This window comes from Ornithorhynchus anatinus, chromosome 2, assembly GCF_004115215.2.
Source record: "Ornithorhynchus anatinus isolate Pmale09 chromosome 2, mOrnAna1.pri.v4, whole genome shotgun sequence".
NCBI lineage: Eukaryota > Metazoa > Chordata > Mammalia > Monotremata > Ornithorhynchidae > Ornithorhynchus > Ornithorhynchus anatinus.
In genome coordinates, this window is record NC_041729.1 from 82682603 (window position 1) to 82710068 (window position 27466).

General features: G+C 44.6%; 1 protein-coding gene across 2 annotated transcripts; it reads right to left on the reverse strand.

Annotated features, from left to right (window-relative positions):
* Positions 1–598: 598 nt before the first annotated feature.
* Positions 599–24807, reverse strand: LTV1 (LTV1 ribosome biogenesis factor). Of its 2 annotated transcripts, none has more exons than XM_029058640.2 (11): positions 24672–24807; positions 19111–19242; positions 15359–15532; positions 11771–11858; positions 5925–6069; positions 4528–4771; positions 2853–2980; positions 2056–2192; positions 1501–1553; positions 1088–1288; positions 599–975 (listed from the first exon to the last, which is right to left on the reverse strand). In XM_029058640.2, the coding sequence occupies exons 1-11, from the start codon at positions 24672–24674 to the stop codon at positions 865–867; spliced, it is 1416 nt and encodes a 471-aa protein (XP_028914473.1). In that variant the 5' UTR covers positions 24675–24807; the 3' UTR covers positions 599–864. The 2 variants fall into 2 exon arrangements, with proteins under 2 accessions (XP_028914473.1, XP_028914472.1); XM_029058639.2 differs by having other exon boundaries at positions 4528–4795.
* Between the last annotated feature and the right edge of the window lie 2659 nt (positions 24808–27466).

Below are 27466 nucleotides of genomic sequence, written 5' to 3' on the forward strand. Positions count from 1 at the left end.
ACAAATTCTAATAATAAGAAGCTTAATCACAACCAAACTAAATTGGAAAAGTAGATCTTGCTAAAATAACTAATCCCAGTGCTTCGAGTGAGATTAGAGAAGCAGCGTGGATTAGTGGAAAGTGGCTTGGGAGTCAGAGGAGGTGGGTTCTAATCCCGCTCCCCCACTTGTCTGCTGTGACCTTGGGCAAGTCACTTCTCTGTGCCTCAGTTACCTCACCTGTAAAATGGAGATTAAAACATGTGGTGCAATCTGATTACTCTGTGTCTATCCCAGTGTTTAGAACAGTGCTTGGCACATAGTAAGCACTTTACTACCATTATTATTATTATTATTAAAAAAGGGAAGAGAAACAGTTCAGATTTAACTCCCACAAGACTGTAGGCACCTTTGAAAAGAGACAGGCATTTTAACTCATCTTAAACCACATCAACCCCTGATCAGGCTTCCATTCTAATTAATTTAGATAATAGATTTATGAAAAAATCTGCTGGATTCACTGAAGATGTACTGCACTGAATTTCTGAGAACTATGAGAAAACCACAACCTAAATCAAATACAGAAATACCTCTAAAATTTGATAGTGAAGGAATACCATTCATTTTGTGAAATAAATGATTTATTAATCCAAAACTACGATTCATTTTCACTACAAATGAACAAGTCTATAAATCTCTCATGTTCTTTCATATTAAATCAAACTGATTTAATGAGAAAAGTTTACATATGTTGGTAAAAAAAAGCAATTCAGACAACTGCCCAAATCTGGTAGAAGTCAGTTCTGCCTCTTCTGATTCCAGTCCAACTCAGAACACAATAAGGAGTCCATAAAAGGAGAACAGTTTGTTATGAAGGTTCCACAATCATAGTTTGAGACCCTCAACATTCCTCTTCAGGTTGAGTAGCTCCTTTTCTTGCCTTCTTTTCTCCACTTTGAAAGCCAGTTTGTTGGCTTTCTTCTCCACTCTGCGTTCCTGCACAAGAATTTATTACATGTTATTACAAATTACCTTCAAATTTACCACAAGTACCATCAATTCCCCCTTTTTCCTCAGGACAAAGACATACACTTGAGAGTGTTTTTACCTTCCGTTCTTCTTTTATAGCCTGTTTTCTGGCTTTTCTATCTTCTTTGGTTTCATTTTTGGAACGTGGCTGTGTTGACACCCTCGGAAGATCACTGTCATTAATCATCTGCATGCGTTCAATTTGCTTGGCTGTAGGTCCTTTTGGTGGTAAGACATTCAGAGGAATCCCTGTTTTAGAGGACAGCTGAATTTCTTTGGGCTAAGATAGAAACAACGTGTTAGACTGAAGTTTTCAATCCCTTCTTCATACGTCTCACTTTCAAAAATAATAATTTATTGATATCAATGTTGTAAAGCAATATTTTAACAACAGATGAGCAATTCATCTTTACCCACCACCTTCCTGGATAGGGACTGTGCCTCTCCCCCGATACTTAGCACATAGTACGATCTTATAGCATATAGGCCTACCTTTGGAGGACACTTGATAAGCTGAGGGTGATTATACAGATTTGAGTATGTGCCTAAGAAGAAAGAAAAACACCAAGGTGAGCAGGTTACATTTTTAATAAAAATTCGACAGTTGATAATAATAATAATAATGTTGGTATTTGTTAAGCGCTTACTATGTGCCGAGCACTGTTCTAAGCGCTGGGGTAGACACAGGGGAATCAGGATGTCCCACGTGGGGCTCACAGTCTTCATCCCCATTTTACAGATGAGGGAACTGAGGCCCAGAGAAGTGAAGTGACTTGCCCACAGTCACAATCTGTCCTTTTGTTAGGATACTGGTGGAATGGAGAACAGACATTTTCATAAGATCCCACAATTTGTACTGCTTATTCAAAATCAGGCTGTGTTTTAGCAATTTGAAAATTTGGTGCCCTTCCCTAGCTCAGGGCTCAAAGACAAAATTTAAAAGAATCCTTCTGTTAATATCTTACTAGGGCAGCGTCTAAGGCAACCAAGTAATGAGAACAGGATATATTCAATAAATACCTTAACACCCATCCAAAGGATACTTACTGAAAATAGATTCACAATCCCATTTCTTTTTGGGTGCCTCAATAACTAATGCCACAGTCTCTTCCTCCTCAGTATCTTCCTTCTCCACTGACTCACTCTGGTCTTCAAGAGGCTCTAGAGTATCCAGCTTTACACAGCTATGGAGGTTTTATACACAGAAGGAAAAAAACCACACACATCGATGAAGTTCATATCCGTAATGTGCTGAAGCTACAATAAAAGAAAATCTATGGAAGAACAAATCATTCACATGTCCTCTGGACCCTATGCCTAGCTATGTACTGTTTACCCCTGGTGATGCTCCTCCCCTCCAATGGGTTGTGGCCAGCTACGGCAACCTCAGGCTATCCGAGGAGTTGGTATGGTTGCCAGGGAATCTTGTCGATGGCTGACTAAATCAATTTTGTGATCAACTGAACTGGAGACAAGATCGTGAAGACATGGAACCTTATATGAATGCACTCTGGCTAATCTCTACTTCCAAAATAATTTGGAGGAAAGCAGTAAAAAAAAAAAAGGTAGTGACCAGATTCCCCCTTCACTTTCTCAACTCCTGTTAAAGGAATGGGCAATGACAGAGGGGTGGGTAGCAGGTGGGCTTTAAAATATCCTTCTCAAGAGATACAGTACGGTATCTCAAGAGAGATACAGTACCCACAGAGACAAAGTTAAGAACATAATGAATGAACCGACAAAACTTGTGGACTTGGTTTCTGAGAATACCCAATCCTATATAAATCTATCTGTCACATTTGGGTCGACAAGAAATGTCTTGAGTAGAAGGAGAGGCAACGTACTTTTTTGCTTTCTCCTTGTAGTAGTCATTTAAGACTTCCTGTAGCCGGATGCTGTCAGCATGAATGAAGCCTTCTAATTCTGCATTATCCAGGGCTCCAATCTCATCATCGTCAAACTGCTCAAAGAACTGAAAATGAAGATGCAGCAAAACGGATCATGAATACTGACATCAAAGTCACTAAGAGCCATCTATTCAATGAACAGAATCTTTCTGTGTGAATATTTTTCATGGTTGTTAGTCTTTTTATAAATGGCAGAGTAATTTGCTTGTTTTCTCATGGGCAGTTCTGGAGCACTTTTTATATTTATAATGCAGATTTCCTCTCACAATTAGATGCTTAAAAGAATCCATTAGGGATAAGACATTTTAAATTTCTCTAGCTTGAGGCGAACTCATAACAAAATAGATGTGAAGACTGAATGCTTAGGGTACTGATCCCTCAACTTTGAGATATTTTATTGGAAGAATATCTAACTCAACTGAAGCAGGGAATGCAACTCCAAAGGTTTCAATGGCTGTGCAAACTAATCTACACCTTGGGGAATGTGTATTTATGGGGACTGAAGCCTCCTCCATCCCTCTTACATCCCTGCTCCTGGTCTGGATTCTTCACCCAAGCTTATGTCCATATACAGAGCGACAATGAGAGCTGCTCCACCAACGTTTTGGATGCTTCTAGGGACTCTACACAGGGGAACTGAAAGTCTGCTTTATTTGGAGCTAGTGTGTCTTCCTAGCTGCAGACCTCTTTCCTCTTTGGTCAAAGGATGCTGGGAGGTACATGCTTGTCATAGGTTGCAAGCAGTGTAGCCTAGTGAAAAGAGCACAGGCCCAGGAGTCTAAAGGACCTGAGTTCTTATCCTGGCTCCACCTCTGGCCTGCTGTGTGACCTTGGGCAAATCACAACTTCTCTGTGTCTCAGTTATCTCATCTGTAAAATGGGGATTAATAGTATGAGCTCCACGTGGAACATAGACTGATTCCACCTGATTAATTTATATCTACCTTGGTGCTTAGTACAGTGCCAGGGCACAGAGTAAGGACTTAACAAATACCATAAAAAACTGTTGCACAGCTTGCATGGGGAGCAGAGAAAAATTTTTTTAAAAAATCTGCTTGAATCAAAGCTACCAGAAATGGCTGAGTTTGCAAAGCTTTCACAACTTGTCTTCTCCCATCACTTTATTTTTTACAGGGGCTGCACATATTACCATACTGCCTGAAATGCATTACTAAACCACTGGCAAGGAAATCAGAAGGTAACTCAAATAATTGGATTATTGCCAAAACACACTTGTCTTTTCCCATCTGAGTTCTGGGTCTTTGAGGGGAGTGATCTCGTCTTATGCTTCCTTTGTGCGTCGCCCAGGCATTTAGAATGATTCTCTACGGTCAATAAATACCGATAAGGAGGATAAAAATGGATTCTCAACCCCTGCAGCTTTTTTATGCCCCTTACTGCTGACTATATTTTCTAAAGCGGTCTAAAAGTTTTCTTTTAGAATTGGAACTCAATGAGCTGGGCAGAGGAGGAATTTAATGAGCAGCAGGAACACCTTCACTTTCTTCATGAAACTCCCAAGTGGTGAGTTCTAGACAGGGGCTATACCTGGCTGGGATAAGGGGAGGGGAAAAGAAAGGGTAACAGAATTCCACGAGTTTTGCCACCTGACCTTTTCAAACCTATCATCCAGAAGTGTGAGTTGTTCATTTCTTCTCATGACTGAAGAAGTCATGGAGTACTCCGTGAAGCGACTTTTTGTTTCTTCTTCCAAAAACAAGAGCTCTTCCATGTTTCCATAAGCTCTTCCCTGAGCAGATGCGTCTTCGTCTGACAAAGGGCCCTCTGAGTCATAGTCCTCTTCATCGCTCCCACTCTTAACGTCTTCCCACTCATTGTCATCTTCAAGTCTTGAACTGCAGAAAAACGTGCCGGGCTGGCTACAGTTAAACAAGATTTTACATGTACTTCATCACTGGCAATTATTGAGTGCGCTCTGTATCAGAGCACTGTACTACGTGCTTGGGAGAGTACAATACAAAAGAGTTGGTAGACACGATCCCTGCCCACCAGGAACTTAGAGATCCCTCTTCTTTCTTAGTAGTGTCCTCTGTTTCTTGTTCACAGCAAGAATCTAAAACTGCTATCCTTTTACCTTAATTCTTCCACCACGAATGGTGATGTTGACTATTCTTGCACTTTTCTCCTGCCCTACTGCATCTGCCTCCTTGCAGAACTCCCTGCCTCCTGTCTCTCCTCACTACAGTCTATATTCATTCATTCAATAATATTTATTGAGCGCTTACTATGTGCAGAGCACTGTACTAAGCGCTTGGAATGTACAATTCGTCAAAAGATAGAGACAATCCCTGCCCAATGACGGGCTCACAGCTATATTTCACTCTGCTGCCCAGATAATTCTTTAAAAAAGGTCAGTCCATATCTCCCCATTCCTCATGAACCTCCAATGGCTGCCCAACCACCTCCGCAGCAAAGAGAAACTCCTTATCATGAGATCGCTCCTCCTACCTCACTTCACTCATATCCTGTTACAGCCCAGGCTGCACATGTTGCTCCTCTAGCACCACCTTACTCACTTTGCAATCTCCTCGCCAACCCCTTTCCCATGTCCTCCCTCTAGCCTGGAACTCCCTCCTGTTTCATATATGCTAGACCCCCATCTCTTCACCTTCAGACCATTATTAAAGTTACATCTTCTCCAAAGGACCTTCCCTAATTAAATCCTCTTTTCTCCAGCTCCCTCTCCCTTTTGCATCGTTTCTGTACTTTACACTTCGATCTGTGGCCTTTGTGCATTTGATATTTGTCCCACCCGCAACCCCCCTGCATTATGTACATATCTTTAAATTATACATTAGTTATATATTTTAATACCTGCCTTCCCTCGCTAGACTTTATGCTCATTGTGGGCCAGGGGAGTGCCTGTCAATTCTGATGTACTGTACTCTTCCAGATGCTTAGTACAGTGCTGTGCACATAGTGCTCAATAAATATCACGGATTGACTGATATTCATGGGAGTTCTCTCCCAGAAGTCAGCCCCACATACCAACTGCCCTCAACCTTCCACCGTCCTCCTGCTGGGTCATTGGCCTGCAGGATAAAATCATCTTCAAGCAGATTGTCTGGATTATTGAAGTCAAAATCATCATCAAGAGCTGCAACGATATCAGGATCAAAATCCAACCGAGGACCTAGGAGTAGAGGGGGAAAAAAAGCAAAAAAGGAAATGATTCCAAGGTGTTCTGTAAAACAACTGCCTGAGCGACCCAACCGCAAAAACATGACCAAATACTAATCTTTATTACTGAGATTAAAGCTTTACAGTATCAAGTTGAGAACTGCTTCATTCCATTGAAAACGAGAAGCAGCATGGCCTAGGGGAAAGAGCATGGGCCTGGTAGTCAGAGGACCTGGGTTAAATTCCTGGCTCTGCCACTTGTCTGCTTTGTGAGCTTGGGCAAATCACTTAACTTCTCTGTGCCTCAGTTGCCCTACCTATAAAATGGGGATTAAATCCTACTCCCTCCTACTTAGACTGTGAGCCCCATATGGGCCAGGGTCCTTGTCCAACCTGGTTGGCTTGTGTCTACCCCAGCGCTTAAAACAGTGTTTGGCACATAGTAAGTGCTTAACAAGTACCATAACTAATTAACATGAAGAAGAAGCAGCATGGCTCAGTGGCCAAAGCATATTTGGATTGCTAATATTATCACAGCAATAAAATAATAATAATAATGGTAGTTGCTAAGCGCTTTCGTGTCAAACACTGTTCTAGGCAGTGAGTTAGATACAAGTAAAGCAGGTTGAACACAGTCCCTGTCCCACATGGGGCTCACAGTCTAAGAAGATGAGAGTAGGAATTAATGGCCATTTTACAGATGAGGCATAGAGAAGTTAAGCAATACAAGGTGCCCTGGGTGTCACAGCAGGTAAGTTCCAGAGCCAGGCCTGGAACTCAAGTCCTTTGACTCTCAGCCCCTTGCTCTTTCCACAAGGCCAAGCTGCTTCTCACAACTGAAGGTTCTCAGTAACAGCCTGCCTCCAGATGGCAGGCCCTTAGACACACCCCACTCCATCCAACCATCTTCTGGCAGCCCCAGATAGAACAGACCAAATACCATTCTAATCCAACTATGAGGCAAATTTGAGGTAATGACTACAGGCAGGTTGAAAGCACAAACCACTTCATATTGGCAAAGTGGTGTTCTCTTTTAGGTGTAAGAAGCACTTTCACCAACGATTTGGACTTTACTATTTAAATTATTAATTGTATAACTACAAATTGACAGCTCCCAATATTACAAATTTAGACTCTCCCTTTTGTCCTCAAATTCCTTGTAACACATCTTAAGAGAAAATATATATGCCAGTGTTCCCATGCAACAACAAACCTAATTAACAATACAAGTGCTAGATCGGAGAACATGACATAAAGCAAATAAAAGGAGATAAATGGAAGATGTAGAGAGATATACCTAAATGGAGGGAGTGAGCAAGGCTGGGGTGAGGTTTATTTGTGAAGGTTCCATGGGGGATGTGGGGTTTTAATAGAGATTAAGGCTAGACAGTACATTTCAAGCGAAAGGAATGGTGATTTGAATGAATTAAGCGCAGTTCGCCTAGGAAACACAGCTGGTTCTCCTAGCAATGAGGAAAAAATTCCTTTGGCTGATGAAGATTTTAGTAAGCTGACAGATTGTGTGAAGTATTTTTAGGCAATTCTAAAGTTTAAGGATTGTCAAATGAAATCTTTTTCCTTTACAAAATCTAAATTTGGCTGCCTAAAAGAGTTTCCTCAGGAGTTTATATGAAAAACAAGTTCCTTCTTCCCTTTGAAACTATAACCACAAAAAAATTCTGATGTCTTCACTCCTCAGTTATACCAGGCCCCATTTGAGCTCCCTACCCAAACCTTACTCTTGATGCACAGGGCCACACCCTTAGCTCTTGACCCTATCTCCTCTGTTGTCCTCTCGCTACTAACCCCCAAACCAGAACCACCTCCACAGCAGAAGCAGTTGTGTGGCCTGGTGGAAAAAGCACGGGCCTTGGAGGTAGAGGAACCGCGTTTTAATCCAGCTTCTATCACTTGCCTGCTATATGACCTTGGGAAAGTCACTTATCCTCTCTGGGTATCAGTTTCCTGATCTGTAAAGTGAGCATTCAATACCTGTTCTCCTTCCTAACTAGACCAGGCCCTCTGAGGGTCATGGATGATATCTGACTTGATTAGTACAGTGTTTGGCACATTATGTGATTACCAATCAATCCATAATATTGATTGAATGCTTTCTGTGTACAGAGCAGTGTGGCCTAGTGGAGAGAGCATGAGTCCAGGAGTCAGGGGACTTGGGTTCTAATCCCAGCTCTACCACAAGTCTGTCACGTGATTTTGGGCAAGTCATTTAACTTCTCTGTGCCTCAGTTACCTTATCTATAAATGGGAGTTGAATCCTCTTTCCTCCGACTAGGACAGGGACTGTGTCCAACTTGATTACCATGTGTCTACCCCAGCACTTAGAACACTGACACACAGTAAAGACAACCTGATAACCTTTTATCTACTCCAGCGCTTAGAACAGTGCTTGGCACAAAGTTGGCAAGTTGGCAGCACTAACAAATACCATCATCACCATCACCATCAAATACCATTAAAAAACAATCTAACAGACTCTACGCCATGCAGCTTTTTAAGCCTGTCTTTGGCACTGTGGCTTGCCATCTTTTCCAATAAACACCATCTGACCTGAGTTCCTCTCCTGGTTCTCCTCCCATCTTTCTAGTCCCTCCTTCTCGGCCTCTTTCGCCAGCCTCTTCCTCTATCTCCCACTCCCATCTGTGGATGTCCCTCAAGACTCTTCTCTGAGGTCACCTTCTAATTTAAATTTACACTTACTCCCTTGGGGAGCTTATCTTCTCTCACCGCTTCAGCTACCACCTCTGAACTAGGTGACTTCCAACTCTATCTTACTAGCCGTGATGCAAACTTGAATCGCCTCCTGCCTGCATCTGCCACTACCTCTAACTCTACATGTCCAACTCATCTTCCCTTCCAAATTCTCTCCTCCATCTGGCTTCGTCAGCACTGCTAACTACACCAACAGTCTTCCCATCTCTCAAGCTCGCAGTCTTGACATAATACTTAACTCCTCTCTCTCTTTCAGTGTCTGTATTCAATCAGGCTCCAAATCCCATTGGTTCTTCCTTTACAACATTTCTGGAATCTGGTCCTTTCAACATCATCATCATCAACGGTATTTTTTGAGTGCTTACTATGTGCACGGCAATCAATCAATGGTATTCACTGAGCACTTACTATGGGCAAATCACTTTATTAAGAGCTTGGTAGAGTATATTACAATAGAATTAGCAGACACATTCCCTGTCCATGAGTTTACAGCCTAGAGATGAGCTTACAGTCAAGAGCATGAATTCATTCATTCAATCGTATTTATTGAGGGCTTACTGTGTGCAGAGCACTGTACTAAGCTCTTGGAAAGTACAATACAGCAATAATCTGTATTAGAGCACTGTATTAAGCACTTGGGAGAGTAATACCACAAAAGAGTTGGCAGACACATTCCCTATCCACAACTTTCCTATCCAAACTCCTAGATTAAGCCCCCCTTTTCCTCTGCTCCCCCTCCTTCTCATCACCCCAACTTGCTCCCTTTGCTCTACCACCGTCCCCCGCAAACCACTTGTATATATGTGTACATATTTATAATTCTATTTATTTATATTGATGCTATTGATGCTTGTTTTGATGTCTGTTTCCCCCCTTCTAGACTGTAATAATAATAATGATGGTATTTGTTAAGCACTTACTATGTGCCAAGCACTGTTCTAAGCGCTGGAGTAGATAAAAGGGAATCAGGTTGTCCCACGTGGGGCTCACAGTCAATCTCCATTTTACAGATGAGGAAACTGATGCACAGAGAAGTTAAGTGACATGCCCAAAGTCACACAGGTGACAAATGGTGGAGCCGGGATTAGCACCCATGACCTGACTCCCAAGCCAAGGCTCTTTCCATTGAACCACGTAAACCCGTTGTGGGCAGGGATTGTCTCTGTTGCTGAATTGTACTTTCCAAGCGCTCAGTATAGTGCTCTGCACACAGTAATAGTAAGAGCTCAATAGATACAAGTGAATACCACCAGTTTGGTCATATTGCTACTCAGCTAGTGCATCAGCCTCCTTATATATCTCCCTGCCCCCAGTCTCTCCTCTTTCCAGTACATGCTTCACTCTGCTGCCCAGATCATTTTTTTAACCCATTGTTTTGAACCTGGAACTCCATCATCCTTCAATTTAATTCACTCGTATTTGAGTGCTTACTGTGTGCAAAGCACTCTACTAAGTGCTTGGGAGGATACAATGTAACAATAAACACATTCCCTGCCCACACGGGGCTTACCTTCTAGAGGAGGAGATGGACATTAATATAAATTACAGCTATTCACATCCACCAGACCTCTGCTCTCTGTCTTCAAAGTGCTTCTGAAGTCAAATTTTCTCCAGCAAGCTTTCGGTTATTAGTCTCATCTCCTCACCTTATTTCCCCAACTAAGCACTTGGGCAACCATACCATGCCCATAGAACTCATGCATATTCTATACAATGATACTCTACCGAGCATAAATAGGTGTGGCCTAGTGGAAAGACCGTGGGGTTGGGAGTCAGAGGATCTGGGTTCTAATCCTGAACTGTGCCATTTGCCTGCTGTATGACCTTGAGCAAGTCACTAACTTCAATTTCCTCAACTGAAAATGAGGTTTAAAAAGCCTGTTCTTCCCCTCCCCTTACAACGCAAGCCCAATGTAGGACAGGAACTACATCTGACCTGATTATCTTACATTTCCTGCAGCACTTAGTATAATGCTTAGAGTGAAGCAAGTGCTTAATAATACCATAATTATTATTATTGCTTCCTTCTACTTGTAATTTATTTTACTGTTTGTCTCTCCTTTTAACTGCAAACTTCTTGAGGATATGGCTACTAATTCTACTGTGTTCTCCCAAGTGCTTAATACAAACATGTCTACAAACTCTGCTATACTACACTCTTGGGAGAGTACACTATAACGGAGTTGGGAGACATTTTACCTACTCACAACGAGCTTAGTCTAGGGGTGGGGATGGGGGCGACAGACATGAATATAAAGAAATTACAGACACGCACATAAGTGCTGTGGGAGGAGTGAATAAAGGGTGCTAATCCAAATGCAAGGGTGATGTAGAACATGGGACGAGGGAATGTGTCCAACCCGATTTCCTTGTATCCACCTCAGCACTTAGTACAATGCCTGGCACATAGTAAGGACTTAAAAAATACCACAATTATTATTATTATTATTTAGAACAGGAAATAAAGGGCCAGTTGGGGAAGGTCTCTTGAAGGAGATGAGATTTTAATAGGGTTTTGAAGGTGGGAGAGTGATCATCTGTTGGATATGAAGATGGAAGGTGTTCCAGGCCAGTGGCAAAATCAATTATTAGATTATTAATCAGTTATTAAATGGAATAATAACCAGAAGCAGCATGGCCTGGAGAAAAAGAGCATGGGCCTGGGAGTCAGAGGACCTAGGTTCTAATCCTGGCTCTGCCACTTGTCTGCTGTGTGGCCGTGGGCAAATCACTTCACTTCTCTGTGCCTCAGTTACCTCATCTATAAAATAGGTATTAAGTCTGTGAGCCCCATAAGGGACTGGGACTATGTCCAATGTAATTAGCTTGTATCTACCCCCAGCACTTACAAGAGTGCCAGGCACACAGTAAGGACTTAACAAATACCATCAGAAATGAACACAACAGACATTCCCTATCACCTTGCCCTAGCAAAACTACATATCATTTCTCTTAGGCAACAAGAAAAACAAAATCCACAGTACCTGAAACAGGAGCTGCTTTATTTAAAAGTCCCACATCTTCCTCAAATGCAGATGCAAACACTGATGAAGGCAACTTAATTCTGGGGTTCTAGAAAAAGGAGTGACATGTTTCGTTTTCTATCATTATTCTTCGTAAAAATTAGTTTTCATAATTTTCAAAATGCAGTTATCCTTGGAAACAAAGACTTAGACAATTATGACCAATGGATAAAGAGAGTGAATGCGAAACTACATTCACTTTGAGCCACCTATGGCCTCTTACCTGATAGAATTAAAAACACAGCTTGACGTGATAAAGGAAAGAAAACAGCTAAGCCACTGTATCCTCATATTGGATTTTCACATTAGACATCTTCTACAGGGGAGACCACCCAAACCAAATTAAGAATAGGGAAACAGTGAGGCCTACTGAAAAGAGCATGGGCCTAGGAGTCAGAGAACCTGGGTTTTAAACCCGGCTCTGCCACGAACCTGCTGTGTGACCTTGGGAAAGCCACTTAATTTCTCTGTGCCTCAGTTTCCTCATCTGCAAAATGGGGATTTTTTTCTTATATTTGTTAAGCGCTTAACCTATGCCAAGCACTTTTCTAAGTACTAGGGTAGATACAAGTTAATCAAGTTGGAAACAGTTCCTGTTCCACAGTCTACGTAGAAGGGAGTAAGATTGACTCCCCAATTTACATATGAGGCAAACAAGGCACTGGAAAGTTAAGGGACTTGCCCACGCTCACATAGGAGGCAAGTACTGGAGCTGTGATTAGAACACACATCCGCTGACTCCCAGGCCAGTGCTCTTTCCACTAGGCCTTGCTGCTTCTCAATACCTTCTCAATCCCTCCTACTTAGACTGTGAGCCCTAAGTGGGACCTGATTATATTGTATCACCCTAGCACTTAGCACAGTGCTTGATACACAGTAAGCACTTAAATACCAATTATTATTACTGTTAAGATGGGAAGCCAGAGGCCTCTCCGATTAAAAAAAAAAGTCAGAATCAAATTAAGAACAGTCTTTCAATGCAGTAAGCCCCCTTATTCAGCATTGCTATAGCATTGGATATACAGTCAGTTCTCACATTGCACATATTTTCATCATGTCACAAGGATAGAGCACTGCTAGGGAATCAGGGCACATTCTTCTAACATGCATCCAGGTGGACAGAACATGATTCGATGACCCAGGTCGTGCACGTATGCACTTGGGTCAAAGCGTGCATAACACAAGCATAACACAAAGTGGTCTTTCTTTAATGTGAGGCTTATGCCTGGGTTACCAGAGAACTGACTGTACTGTGGTTTAAGAGAGGCTCTTTCCTAGGGCGGGACCCAGTAATGTGGGGTGATCTGCAGGTTTACCCGTGGCATACCCACATCCCAGCGTCCCCTTGCGGGCCAATTTTCTGAGTTGAGGGAGGACTGTTTAGCCGGCCTCCAGACAGTCAGGAAGTCTGGGTAGCTTTTCGGACCCCTTTCAATTCATTCAATTAAACGTATTTATTGAGGGCTTACTGTGTGCAAAGCACTGTACTAAGTGCTGGGGAAAGTACACAGTAACAGACACATTCCTGCCCACAATGAGCTCATAGTCTAGAGGGGAAGACAGACATTAATATAAAATAAAATCAATAGATAAATAAATTACAGATATATACGTATATGCTGTGGGGATGGGAGGAGGATGAATGAAGGAGCAAGTAAAAGTAGCAAAGAAGGGAGTGGGAAAGAGGAGAGGTGAACTTAGGGAAGGGTTCTTGGAGGAGATGTGCCTTCATTAAGGTTTTGAAGTGGGGGAGAACAACTACCTGATATATGGCCCCAGGTAATGCACCACAGAGATCAGAATCCGGACCCACCTGCCCTTTCCATTTCAGCTATGATCATACACAGAGGAAGAGGAGCAGTGGGATTCTGTCCTGTCTGAAATCACATCTCCAGGAGACCTTTCCCAATTAGCTTCCCTCCAACTACTTCAGCACTCTGGTGCCATCTAAGCACTTCAATAGCTACACCCTTCCATAGCCCTTATGTATATGGTTTACATGCCCTATTATTTAAGCTCTAACTCATGTATTCGTTCCCCTCTCTTTCTCTCTTCTTACTGTAATTTACTTTAGGGTGTGCCCCCCGCCTCCACACTGTAAGCTCCTTGTGGGCACGGATCATGTCTAACAACACTACTGTATTGTACTCTTCCAAGATCATTCATTTAATGATATTTATTGAGCACTTACTGTGTGCAGTGCAATGTGCTAAGCGCTTGGGGAGAGTACGACAGAACAATAAACAGACACATTCCCTGCCCACAACAAGCTTACAGTCTAGAGGGATCACCCCTCTCATTCATAATGATGGGCTGGCTAAAGCCTGTGCTAGTAATACTTTAGTTCAGTAAAATCAGAGCCCTATTGAAATGTGTTGCATTTTGAATTTTGGAAAATGGCACTATTGATCAATTAACTGCATTTACTGAGCACCTACTGTGTGCAGAGTGTTGAACTAAGCACTGGGGAAAGTACAACAGTGAGAAGTTCCAATGCCTGCCCACAAAGGGTGCGCAGTCAAGGGGGAGAGACAGACAAATAAATTACCGTTAGAGAGAGTAGTAGAGCATATAAGAAACAACGGACATAAGTACTCCGAGGAGTGTGAGAACCAAGTGCTCAAGTGGCACGGAAGGACTCAACTGACAGTTGGGGGGATAGAAAGTGATCGGCTAAGCGATCAATCAGGGAAAGCTTCCTGGAGAGGATGTGCTTTCAGGAAGATTTCGAAGACGGGGAGAGCCGCTGCGTGTAGCAGACAAAGGGGGAGGAAGTTCCAGCAGGTGGGTACTGCGAGCAAGGTAATGGCAACGAGAGAAATGAGACTGAGACAGTGAGAGTAGGTTAGCTTGTAAGGAATGAAAATGGCGAGCTAGGGTGTAGTGGAAGGAGGAAGGGACAGAGCTGATGGAGTGTCTTAAAGCCAACGGTCATGAGTTTCTGCTTGATATGGAGAAGAATGAGAAACCACCAAAGGTTTTTGAGAGAGGGGAGATGTGTAAATATACATATTTAAAATATAAAAATATATTTGAGAAAACTGACCCAGGCATTGGAGTATAGTACACATTGGAGAGACTAAAGGCATGATATCTGACAGGAGGCTGATGCAGCAGTCAAGGAGGACATGACAAGTGCCTGGAATCCCAACATAGCATCCATTTGAATAGAGCGGATACACAGGTTCTGAAAATGTCAAGTTTTTTCCAGGTCTCTCCCAAGACTTGGTTCAGTGCTCTGCACACAGTATGTGCTCAATAAATACGGATGATTAATTTTACAAAATGTCTCTGCTACCCATTGTAGAAAGAAACGAAAAGGACTACATTTTAAAATAGTGCAGGAAAATCACAGGCAATTTGCACATTTCCCAAAGTATAAAAGACTTGAATGCCCTGACAGGAACTAATTCAGTCTGCAGCATGCATGAACTGGGAACATTTCCATGGCATTACATTTGATGTGTCGGTTCCTCTCTTCGATAGATACGACTCTCAGAAGCAATTAAATTAATGCCAAGAATGATCAATAATGTTTCAAATCCTTACTGGAAGTGGCAGAGTTTCTTCTAGCTCATCATTTCTGTCTTGGAGACTAAATGCCTGTGACGGGACGAGCTCTGAGGGCCCAGAGGCTTCTTTCAAGTGCTGCAGATAGTCATAGTCATCATCAAAGAACACGCCGTACTTCCTCTGTTCAGCTCTCCTCTCCTCTAGCTCAGCCTTGAATTGTTTTTTTTAAAAAAAAAGTCGATTAGTAAACAAGACAGGCACCCGATTTTGCAAAATCTTCTGAATAATGCTAAAACGTATATACCCTGGAGGTCAGGGCAACCCACAGACCCTTCTCAGAATAGAGCAGAGGACTCAGAGGCAGCAGAAACCATGGCAGATCAACCAGACCACCAGGCCAATAAACACCTCCTGCAGGGCAGACCTCCCCGCTTCACCCGAAGCCACTCTTCCAACTCCGAGAATGCTGAGAGGAGCAGCAGCCGTGGCACCCCTAGAACTAGTCTCACTGAATGTGTCCTCTCCTCCTTCACATCTCCACCCTCCTCTCTCCAAGTCCTCCTTTCCTTTCGACAACCTCTGACTCCTCACCCCCATCCCTCGCCTCTGCTCCCATCCTCCTTTAGGTTCCAGTCACAGAACAACTCTCCATGAGCCACTTCCCCTTTCTCCTCACCATCACAGAGACTTGGCTCTCACATGAAGATACTGACTTTCCAGATTTCCCTCTCCTCCCTGGCTCAAAGGGAAAAGTAGTCTACCTCTCCCCACAATGTTGCTTTCACTCCATCTCAGCCCCTCCGTCCCTCTCCTCCTTTTCCTTTTAATTCCACATCATCCGTCTCCCCTAATCTCTATAGCTACTAGCTGCTATTAACTCCCGTCATCCTGGCCCCCCCTCTACATTTCTCTCTGATTTTGTTACTTTTCTAACCTTCTGCTCTAACTTCCTTCTCCCATTCTAATCCTTGGGCTTTAACCTTCATGTTGATGAGCCCACTGCCACTACCCGGTCTCCTACATCCTCTCTCCACGGACCCCTCCTTCACTTCACTCTATCTCAAAACATTCACCGGCATGGATGCACTCTTGATCTAACCATCTCCCAGGCCTCACCTCACCTTTCCTGGGCTCCCAGAACTCGGCCATTCTCTCCATCAACTTCTACTCCCTTGCCCCTTGACCTCTCTGTTGCTCTCACATCCAAGCAAATAAACAATATCGAGTACCTTATTCTGTGCCCAGCACTGTACTAAGCACCAGTGAGAGTACAACAGTTAGCAGACTCAATCCCTGCCCTCGAGGAGCTTATAAAATAGAAGGGAGGACAGACATAAAACTGCATTAGAGGTGAGGGAAAGCACGCCACACAGAGAAGCAGCATGGCGTAGTAGTTAGAGCATGGGCCAGGGAGTCAGAAAGTCATGGGTTCTAATCCCTGCTCTGCCACTGTCTGCAATGTGACCTTGAGCAAGTCACTTTACTGGGCCTCAGTTAACTCATTTGTAAAATGGGAAAGGGACTGTGTCCAACCCAATTTGCATATACCCACCCCAGAGCTTAGTACAGTACCTTGCTCATAGTAAGCACTTAAATACCATCATCATTATTATAATTATTATCTGAGTTTCGAGATTTATACATACATGTTATCATCAGGGCAGGGTGAGCACGCAAGTGCCTAGAGGGATCACTGCCACAGTCCCTTTCTGCCCCTTAGCCCAAGCAGCTGACACAGCTGGCAAAAATCTAGGCCTTGGGCCAACTTCTCCCACTATTAATTCACTCTCCCATAATTAAATTCAGCTTTGATTTCTGCTTGACAACTCTGTTATTCCTCCTTCACTGATACACATCCACAATCCCCACCAGCTCTTTCAAACCTTCAAATGTCCTCCCAAAGCACACCTCATCACCACTCCTCCTGTAGGTCCAGAAGACTTTGCCAATGACTCTGGTGCTAAAATCAAAGCCATCAGGCATTAACATCCCCAATTCTCCTCATCACCCCTTCAACACTCTACCGTTTCCTGATCTTTCTCCTGTTTCCCATGGAAATCTCTCACTTACTGTTTAAAAATCCAACCCCTCTCCTGTGCCTCTGACCCTATCCTCTCTTCATAACCTAAAATAACTTGCTTCCGTTCTCTTCCCTTCCGTCATTGACATCTTTAACCTCTCACTCTCCAGAGGCTCCATACCCTTTGCCTTCAAACGTATGCAAGCCTCCCCCATTTAAAAAACAAAAATGCAACAAAAAAAACCCTCAACTTCTCCAGCTATAACCTAGCTCCCTGTTCCCACTCCTTCAGCAGGTCACATGCATTCGCTGCCTTAATTTTCTCTATGAAACCTCTTTCCAGGCTGGTTTTCGACCCCTTCATTCCAATGAGATTGCTCTATCCAAGATAACTGTGACCTCCAGTTACCAGCCAAGCTGAAAAGTCCATCCTGTTTCTCCTACATCTCTGCTGCTTTTGACACTGTGGACCTCTCCCTCTTCTAAGCTGACACTCTTATGCTGGTTCTCCCGCTATGTCTCTGACAGCTCCTTCTCAGATCCATGCACTAGCATCTCTTGACCTCTCATCCTCTGACTGTGAGCATCCCTCCAGGTTGTTTCTGGATCCTCTACTCTTCTTGCTTTACATTGACTCTCTCGATAACTTCAACAGCTAAGATGGCTTTGGCTACCTGGTTCATGCAGGTGACTCCCCTATCTGCCTCTCTAGTTCTGGCTGCCAATTCCACACACTTCTTTCCTCCAGGACACCTCCATCTGGATGTCCTTCCACACCTCCAACTCACCATGTCTAGAAGGCAACTTCTCATCTTTCCCCCCAAACCCTCTTGGTTGACACACCATCACCCTTCCCATTCCAGAAGCGCACAACCTTGGTATCATCTGTGACTCGCTGATATCCTCCATCTCACAGATTCAGTCCACTGCCAAATCTTGCCAGCTTTCCTTGCACATAGCCTCCCGGATTCACTCCATCCAAATGCCTACCACCCTGGTATGAGCTCTGGTCCCGCCACAGCTAGGCAAGTTCATTATCCTCCTTGCTGGTCTTTCAGCCTCCAGCCTCCTCCCACTACAATCTATAGTACCGGCTGTTGCCAGTCCATCTTCTTCCTGCTTTCAAGACATCTCTATTTGAATTTCCCGCCATCACCTCAAACTGAACATGTCTAGAACAGAACTACTTATTTTTCCACTCAAATCCTGTCCTTCCCGACTGTCCCATGACCGTAGACGGCACCAATATTTTTTCTTCTCATAAGCACATAACCTTGGCATTATCCTTGACTCCTCCCTCGTTCAATCACCATATTTAATCCAGCACTAAATCCTGTCGGTTCAACCTTCACGACATCATTAGAATCAGTTCTTTCCTTGCCACCTAAACTGCTAACATTATCAGAGTCCTGAATGGAAAGTCTTTGCAGAGTTTGAAGGTGGACTTTCTGTCCTCTGTCTTCTTTGACAGTGCACCCTCAGGTGGCTTCCTCTCTCACTGCCTCAAGCCAGCCCTAGTAGAAAGACGGACACTTAAACAATTCGTACTTTTGGCCTTGGTGGCCATAGGGAATCAAGTAGAGCAAAATGTCAACTCCACAGGAGGCTTTTTTAAGCTTTGTTAGAGTATAAGAAAAGTACAAATCCACCCTTGCCTCCAAAAAAAATCCAACATGGTACATGGTTCACTGAAAAAATGGGACACCCGTAGCAAACTATCCTATTCTGCCAAGGTCCAGAGAATAGTAATGAGCAATCCCCATCATACCTTCTGTGCAGGCAGAAGAACTCTTTGAGGTGCAGTGTCATCAGCTGCTAAAGGATCCCTTTGACTCCGATGCACTAGGTGAAAAGACACAGCTTTCTTCTTGTCTATGAAAGGCTTTTTCTTCTTGTGAGGCTTTAAAAGAAAAGCATTTATTTTAAACCTAAAAAAACAAACCAAAGCTACCTACGGCAACGGCAGAACTGAGGGCCCCCCAGTAAGTACACGGAAGATACAATAGGGGTTTTGCAATTAGTAACATTTCTCTAAGTGCTTTAGGACACCTGAATAAAAATGACAGCATTTTATTCCATTATGCTTTCCAGGCTTGACGGAGTCCATGTGTACTTGACAAAGGGTAGGGATTAATCAAGTGTATTTATTGAGCACCGACTGTATACAGGACACTGTACCCAGAGTACAACAGAACTGTAGATTCATTCAATAGTATTTATTGAGCGCTTACTATGTGCAGAGCACTGTACTAAGCGCCTGGGATGAACAAGTCGGCAACAGATACAATCCTTGTCCTCAGGGAGCTTACATCCTGGGGGAGAGGTAGATACTAAATTACAGGTAGGAGGAAACACTGAAGTATTAAGACATGTAGTGCTTCAGTGGGGGTGGGTAAAGGGTGTTTCCAAGTGTTTCGGTGATGTGGGCGTGCTTCTCTGTGTCTCAGTTACTTCACCTGTAAAATGGGGATTATGACTGTGAAACCTATGTGGGACAGGGACTGTGTCCACCCTAGTTACTTTGTATTTACCCCAGTGCTTAGTACAGTGCCTGACATATAGTAAGCACTTAAATACCATAAAAACATGCTTAAGTGGTAGTTGGGGAGAGCATGGGGTGGTGAGATGACTTTTCTCACCATTAGTTGCTCTGGGCAGAACTGATGCTCAATGTTATACCTTTGAGCTTATCTCTACACTGTAAACTCGTTATGGGCAGGGAACGTGTCTGCTAATTCTTTTGTATTGTGCTCTTCCAAGTCTCTTGGTATGCTGCTTTGCGCATAGTAAGTGCTCTATAGATACTACTGATTGATTGATTAAATGAATGGAGAAACCGAGGAGGCAATGTTCAGCAAGGTCAGATGATGTACCTAGAACCCACGTATTTTCCTATCACTGCAGGTCGGGGGATTGGCTGGGGAAACAGATAGAATGAAATGTACAATTTCCCTTCCTAAACCTAGAATTTTGTTGCAATAGAAGTTTGGGGATGAGGAGATAATAAAGTAATTATGGTATTTGTTAAGCATTTACTATGTGCCAAGCACTGGGGTAGATACAAGTTAATCATGTTGGATACAGTCCCTGTCCCACATAATAATAATTATGGTATTTGTGAAATGCTTACTATGTACCAAGCACTGTTCTAAACATTGGGGTAAATACAAGATCATCAGATTGTCCCACACGGGGCTCACGGTCTTCATCCCCATTTTACAGTTGAGGTAACTGAGGCACAGAGAAATTAAATGACTTGCCCATGGTGGAGCTAGGATTAAAACTATGACAGTTTGGAAAGCTCTGCTCTTCCCCCCAAAGGGTGAGGCTCCTGAGACACCAATCAGGGAAGCAGTGCGGCATAATGGATAGAGCCTGGGCCAGGAAGTCAGAAGGTCATGGGTTCCAATTCCGCCTCTGACACTTGTCTGCTATGTGGCCTTGGACAAGTCACTTCACTTCTCTATGCTTCAATCACCTCATCTATAAAATGAGGAACAAGACGGTGAGCCCCACATGGGACTCTGATTGAGACTCTGAGCCCCACATGGGACAGGGACTGTGTTCAACCCGATTTGCTTGTATCTGCCCCAGTGCTCAGTACAATGTTTAGAAGCAGCGTGGCTCAGTGGAAAGAGCCTGGTCTTGGGAGTCAGAGGTCATGGGTTCTAATCCCAGCTCTGTCACTTGTCAGCTGTGTGCCTCAGTTACCACATCTGTAAAATGAGGATGAAGACTGAACCCCACGGGGGACAACCTCATTACCGTGTATCTACCTTGTGCTTAGAACAGTGCTTGGCACATAGTAAGTGCTTAACAGGTACCATAATTATTTTATTATCACCTCATCTTCAGACTTCTTCTCTATTGCAATGAAATTCTAGGTTTAGGAAGGGAAACATTTCATTCTGTTTCTCCAGCCAATCCCTCTGACCTGCAGCAATAGGAGAATTTGTGGAATCTAGGCACATCATCTGACCTTGCTGAACAGTGCCTTCTAGGTTTCTCCATTTATCAGTCAATGAGTAGTATCTATTGAGCACTTCTATGTGCAGAGCACTGTTCCGAGAGCTTGGGAGAGCACAATACAACAGAATTAGCGGATACATTCCCTGCCCGTAACAAGTTCACATTGTAGAGACAAACTCAAAGCTATACCATTTATTGAGCATCAGTTCTGCCCACAGCAACTAATGGTGAGAAAAGTGTCATTCATTCCATCGTATTGATTGAGCGCTTACTGTGTGCAGAGCACTGTACTAAGCGCTTGGAATGTACAATGCGGCAAGAGATAGAGACAAGCCCTGCCCAACAACAGGCTCACAGTCTAAAAGGGAGAGACAGCAGAACAAAACAAGTAGTCATATAATAGAATTGGTCTGTCATCTCCCCACCCCCATGCTCTCCCCAACTACCACTAAAGCATGTTTTTGTGGTATTTAAGTGCTTACTATATGCCAGGCACTGTACTAAGCACTGGGGTAGATACAAAATAACCAGGGTGGACATCATTATGAGGCCGGGCTTGGGAGTCGGAGGTCATGGGTTCTAATCCCAGCTCCACCACTTGTCAGCTGTGTGACTTTGGGTAAGTCACTTCACTTCTCTGGGCCTCAATTACCTCGTCTGTTAAATGGGGATGAAATCTTTGAGCCCTACCTGGGACAACCTGATTACCTTGTATCTACTCCAGCGCTTAGAACAGTGCTTGGCACATAGTAAGCACTTAACAAATACCAACATTATTATTATTATTATTAGTGTCTGGCACATTGTTTTGACGCCAAACTACTTGTTTTGTTCTGTTTTGTTGTCTGTCTCCCCCGTTTAGACTGTGAGCTCATTAGGCAGGGCTGGTCTTTATCGGCTGCCCAACTGTACATTCCAAGCACTTAGTCCAGTGCTCTGCACATAGTAAGCGTTCAAAAAATGATGATGATGGTATTTGTTAAGCGCTTACTATATGCAAAGCACTATTCTAAGCGCTGGGGGGGCGAGCCTACAAGGTGATCAGGTTGTCCCAGTGGGGCTCAGAGTCTTGGTCCCCATTTTACAGATGAGATCACTGAGGTCCAGAGAAGTGAAGTGACTTGACCAACATCACACAGCTGACAAGTGACGGAGCTGGGATTAGAATCCACGACCTCTGACTCCCAAGCCCGGGCTTTTTCCATGAGAGCTCACCTCCTCCAAGAGGCCTTCCCAGACTGAGCCCCCCTTTTTCCTCTGCTCCTCCTCCACCCTCTGCTCCTCCCCCTTCCCCCAGCACTGGGCTCATTGGTATATATTATTTGTTACCCTTTTTATGTTGTTAATAATGTGTACATCTCCTTGATTCTATTTATCGTGATAATGTTGTCTTGTTTTCATTTTGTTCTGTTTTGCTCTGCTGTCCGTCTCCTCTGCTGAGACAGTGAGTCCGTCATTGGGCAGGGATGGTCTCTATCTGTTGCCGAATTGTACATTCCAAGAGCTTAGTACAGTGCTCTGCACACAGTAAGCGCTCAATAAATACTAATGAATGAGCCACGCTGCTTGGCTCAGTGGAAAGAGTCTGGGCTTGGGAGTCAGAGGTCATGGGTTCCAATCCCGGCTCTGCCACTTATCAGTTGTGTGACTGTGGGCAAGTCACTTCACTTCTCTGTGCCTCAGTTACCTCATCTGTAAAATGGGGATTAAGACTGTGAGCCTCACGTGGGACAACCTGATTACCCTGTATCTACCCCGGCACTTAGAACAGTGCTCTGCACGTAGTAAGCACTTCACAAATACCAACATTATAGAGAAGCAGCGTGGCTCAGTGGAAAGAGCCTGGGCTTGGGAGTCAGAGGTCATGGGTTCGAATCCCGGCTCTGCCACTTGTCAGCTGTGTGACTGTGGGCAAGTCAGTTAACTTCTCTGGGCCTCAGTTACCTCATCTGTCAAATGGGGATGAAGACTGTAAGCCTTTACCATTATTATTACACTGTATCTACCCAAGCCCTTAGAAGAGTGCTCTGCACATAGTATGCGCTTAAGAAATACCAACATTATTATTATTATTATTCTCTGCTTCATGCTGCTTCTTAATAATAATGTGGCATTTGTCAAGTGCTATGTTCAAAACACTGTTCTAAGCGCTGGGGGGGATACAAGGTGATCAGGTTGACCCCCATGAGGCTCACAGTTTTTAATCCCCATTTTCCAGATGAGGTAACTGAGGCACAGAGAAGTGAAATGACTTGCCCAAAGTCACACAGCTGGCAAACGGCAGACATACATTCTTCTTCTACATACGACTGATCGAGTGAAGGAATGAATAGAAAGCGCCTGTCTGTCTCCCCCGAGTAGACTGTGAGCCCGTCAATGGGCAGGGACTGTCTCTATCTGTTGCCAATTTGTCCATTCCAAGCGCTTAGTACAGTGCTCTGCACATAGTAAGCGCTCAATAAATACCACTGAATGAATGAATAACAAACACCACAATCACTGTTATCATTTCTGCCACCTGTCAGCTGTGTGACTGTGGGCAAGTCACTTAACTTCTCTATGCCTCAGTTACCTCATCTGTAAAATGGGAATTAACTGTCATAAAGCTGACAAGTGGCAGAGCCGGGAGTCGAACCCATGACCTATGACTCCGAAGCCCAGGCTCTTTCCACTGAGCCACGCTGTATCTCCCCCGGCGCTTAGAACAGTGCTCTGCACATAGTAAGCCCTTCACAAATACCAACATTATTTTCTCTGTGCCTCAGTTCCCTCATCTGTAAAATGGGGATGAAGACCGTGAGCCTCACGTGGGACCTGATGACCCTGTATCTCCCCCAGCACTTAGAACAGTGCTCCGCACACAGTAAGCGCTTCACAAATACCAACATTATTAACTTCTCCATGCCTCAGTTCCCTCATCTGTAAAATGGGGATTAAGCCTGTGAGCCCCACGTGGGTCCACCTGATGACCCTGTATCTCCCCCAGCGCTTAGAACAGTGCTCGGCACCTAGTAAGCGCTTCACAAATACCAACATTATTATTATTCTCTGGGCCTCAGTTCCCTCATCTGTCAAATGGGGATGAAGACTGTGACCTCACGTGGGAGCACCTGATGACCCTGTGTCTCCCCCAGCGCTTAGAACAGCGCTCTGCACAGAGTAAGCGCTTCACAAATACCAACATCATTATTATTACTGTTATCATGACTATTAATAATAATAATGGAGGTGGAGAGGAGGGCAGCCCGCCCCATCCCCCACGTGGGCCTCCTCCATCTCACCCCCTGGCATCGATCAGGCGGTTCCTGGGCGCTGAACCCCGGACTAAGCGCTGGGGTCCCCGGCCGGAGGGGTCCTCACCATGCTGCCGGGGCCCGCGGGGAGGACGAGGGTCGCTCCGAGGGTGGCGGCGAGGACACAAGGCTGCGGCCCAGCAAGACGCCCACAGCCGGTCCTTGCCACCGCCTACTTCCGGGAGGGAGCCCACTTTGGCTCCTCTCCTTACGCACGGCTTACGACATCACGCCGGCCGGGCGGGGCAGCGGGGCCAACATGGCCGCTCCGCTCATTCATTCATTCATTCACTCACTCACTCACTCATTCACTCACTCGTTCACTCAGCCGCTCACTCATTCATTCACTCACTCATTCATTCACTCACTCACTCATTCACTCACTCACTCATTCACTCACTCACTCATTCACTCACTCACTCACTCATTCACTCACTCACTCGTTCACTCAGCCGCTCACTCATTCATTCACTCACTCACTCATTCACTCACTCTCATTCACTCACTCACTCATTCACTCACTCACTAATTCACTCACTCACTCACTCATTCACTCATTCACTCACTCATTCACTCACTCTCATTCACTCATTCACTCACTCACTCATTCACTCACTCATTCACTCACCCGTTCACTCACTCATTAACTCACTCACTCGTTCACTCACTCGCTCACTCATTCATTCACTCACTCATTCACTCACTCATTCACTCACTCACTTGCTCACATTCATTCACTCATTCACTCACTCACTCATTCACTCATTCACTCACTCATTCACTCACTCATTCATTCACTCTCACTCATTCACTCACTCACTCATTCACTCACTCCCTCACTCATTCATTCATGTTTATTCCTTCATTCATTCAATAGTATTTATTGAGCGCTTCCTCTGTGCGGAGCACTGTACTAAGCGCTTGGAATGGACAAATCGGTAACAGATAATAATGTTGGGATTGGTTAAGCGCTTCCTCTGTGTGGAGCACTGTACTAAGCGCTTCAAATGGACAAAACGGTAACGGATAATAATGTTGGGATTGCTTAAGTGCTTACTCTGTGCAGAGCACTGTACTAAGCGCTTGGAATGGACAAATCGGTAACAGATAATAATGTTGGTATTTGTTAAGTGCTTACTCTGTGCGGAGCACTGTTCTAAGCGCTGGGGGAGATACAGGGTCATCAGCTTGGCCCACATGAGGCTCACAGTCTTAATCCCCATTTTACAGATGAGGGAACTGAGGCTCAGAGAAGTGAAGTGACTTGCCCACAGTCACACACAGCTGACAAGTGGCGGAGCCGGGAGTTGAACCCATGACCTCGGACTCCGAAGCCCAAGCTCTTTCCACTGAGCCACGCTGCTTCTGACAGATGGAGCCCCTGCCCATTGATGGGCTTACAATCTAATTGGGGGAGACAGACAAAAACAATAGCAATAACAATTAAGGGGGGCCGCCGCCTCCTTCACCCCAGCCAGCAGGCCTAGGCGCCCCCCACCCCGACCTCGGTCGTTGAGGGAGGGGGCGTTGGTTCTAATCCCCGCTCTGCCTCTGGTTGGTTGTGTGACCTTGGGCAAGTCACTTCACTGGGCCTCAGTTTGCTCATCTTGCCCCCTTTTAGACTGTGAGCCCATTGTTGGGCAGGGATTGTCTCTGTTACCCTACTGTACACTCCAAGCCGGGGAGTGATGTCTGTTACCAAATTGTACACTCCAAGCATTTAGTGCAGCGCTCTGCACACTGTAAGCACTCAATAAATACTTTTGAATGAATGTATTGGGGAAGTGTGGCAGTTCTAACCCCCGCTCTGCCTCTGGTCGGTTGGGTGACCTTGGGCAAGTCACTTCACTGGGCCTCAGTTCCCTCATCTTGCCCCCTTTAGACTGTGAGCCCGTTGTTGGGCAGGGATTGTCTCCGTTATCGAATTTTACATTCCAAGTGCTCAATAAATACGATGGTATGAATGAACTGGGGAAGTGTGTCAGTTCTAATCCCCGCTCTGCCACTGGTCGGTTGGGTGACCTTGGGCAAGTCACTTCACTGGGCCTCAGTTCCCTCATCTTGTCCCCTTTAGACTGTGAGCCCGTTGTTGGGCAGGGATTGTCTCCGTTATCGAATTTTACATTCCAAGTGCTCAATAAATACGATGGTATGAATGAACTGGGGAAGTGTGTCGGTTCTAATCCCCGCTCTGCCACTGGTCGGTTGGGTGACCTTGGGCAAGTCACTTCACTGGGCCTCAGTTCCTTCATCTTGACCCCTTCTAGACTGTGAGCCCGTTGTTGGACAGGGATGGTCTCTGTTACCCTACTGGACACTCCAAGCACTTAGTACAGCGCTCTGCATACTGTAAACACTCAATAAATACGATGGTATGAATGAATTGGGGAAGTGTGTCGGTTCTAATCCCCGTTCTGCCACTGGTAGGTTGTGTGACCTTGGGCAAGTCATTTCACTGGGCCTCAGTTACCTCATCTTGCCCCCTTGTAGACTGTGAGCCCAGTGTTGGACAGGGATGGTCTCTGATATCGATTTTTACATTCCAAGCGCTCAATAAATACAATGGAATGAATGAATTGGGGAAGTGTGTCGGTTCTAATCCCCGTTCTGCAACTGGTCAGTTGGGTGACCTTGGGCAAGTCACTTCACTCGGCCTCAGTTCCCTCATCTTGCCCCCTTCTAGACTGTGACCCGTTGTTGGACAGGGATTGTCTCTGTTATCAAATTTTACATCCCAAGCTCTCATTAAATACGATTGAATGAATGAATTGGGGAAGTGTGTTGTTTCTAGTTATTGCTCTGACACTGGTCGGTTGTGTGGCTTGGGCAAGTCACTTCACTGGGCCTCAGATCCCTCATCTT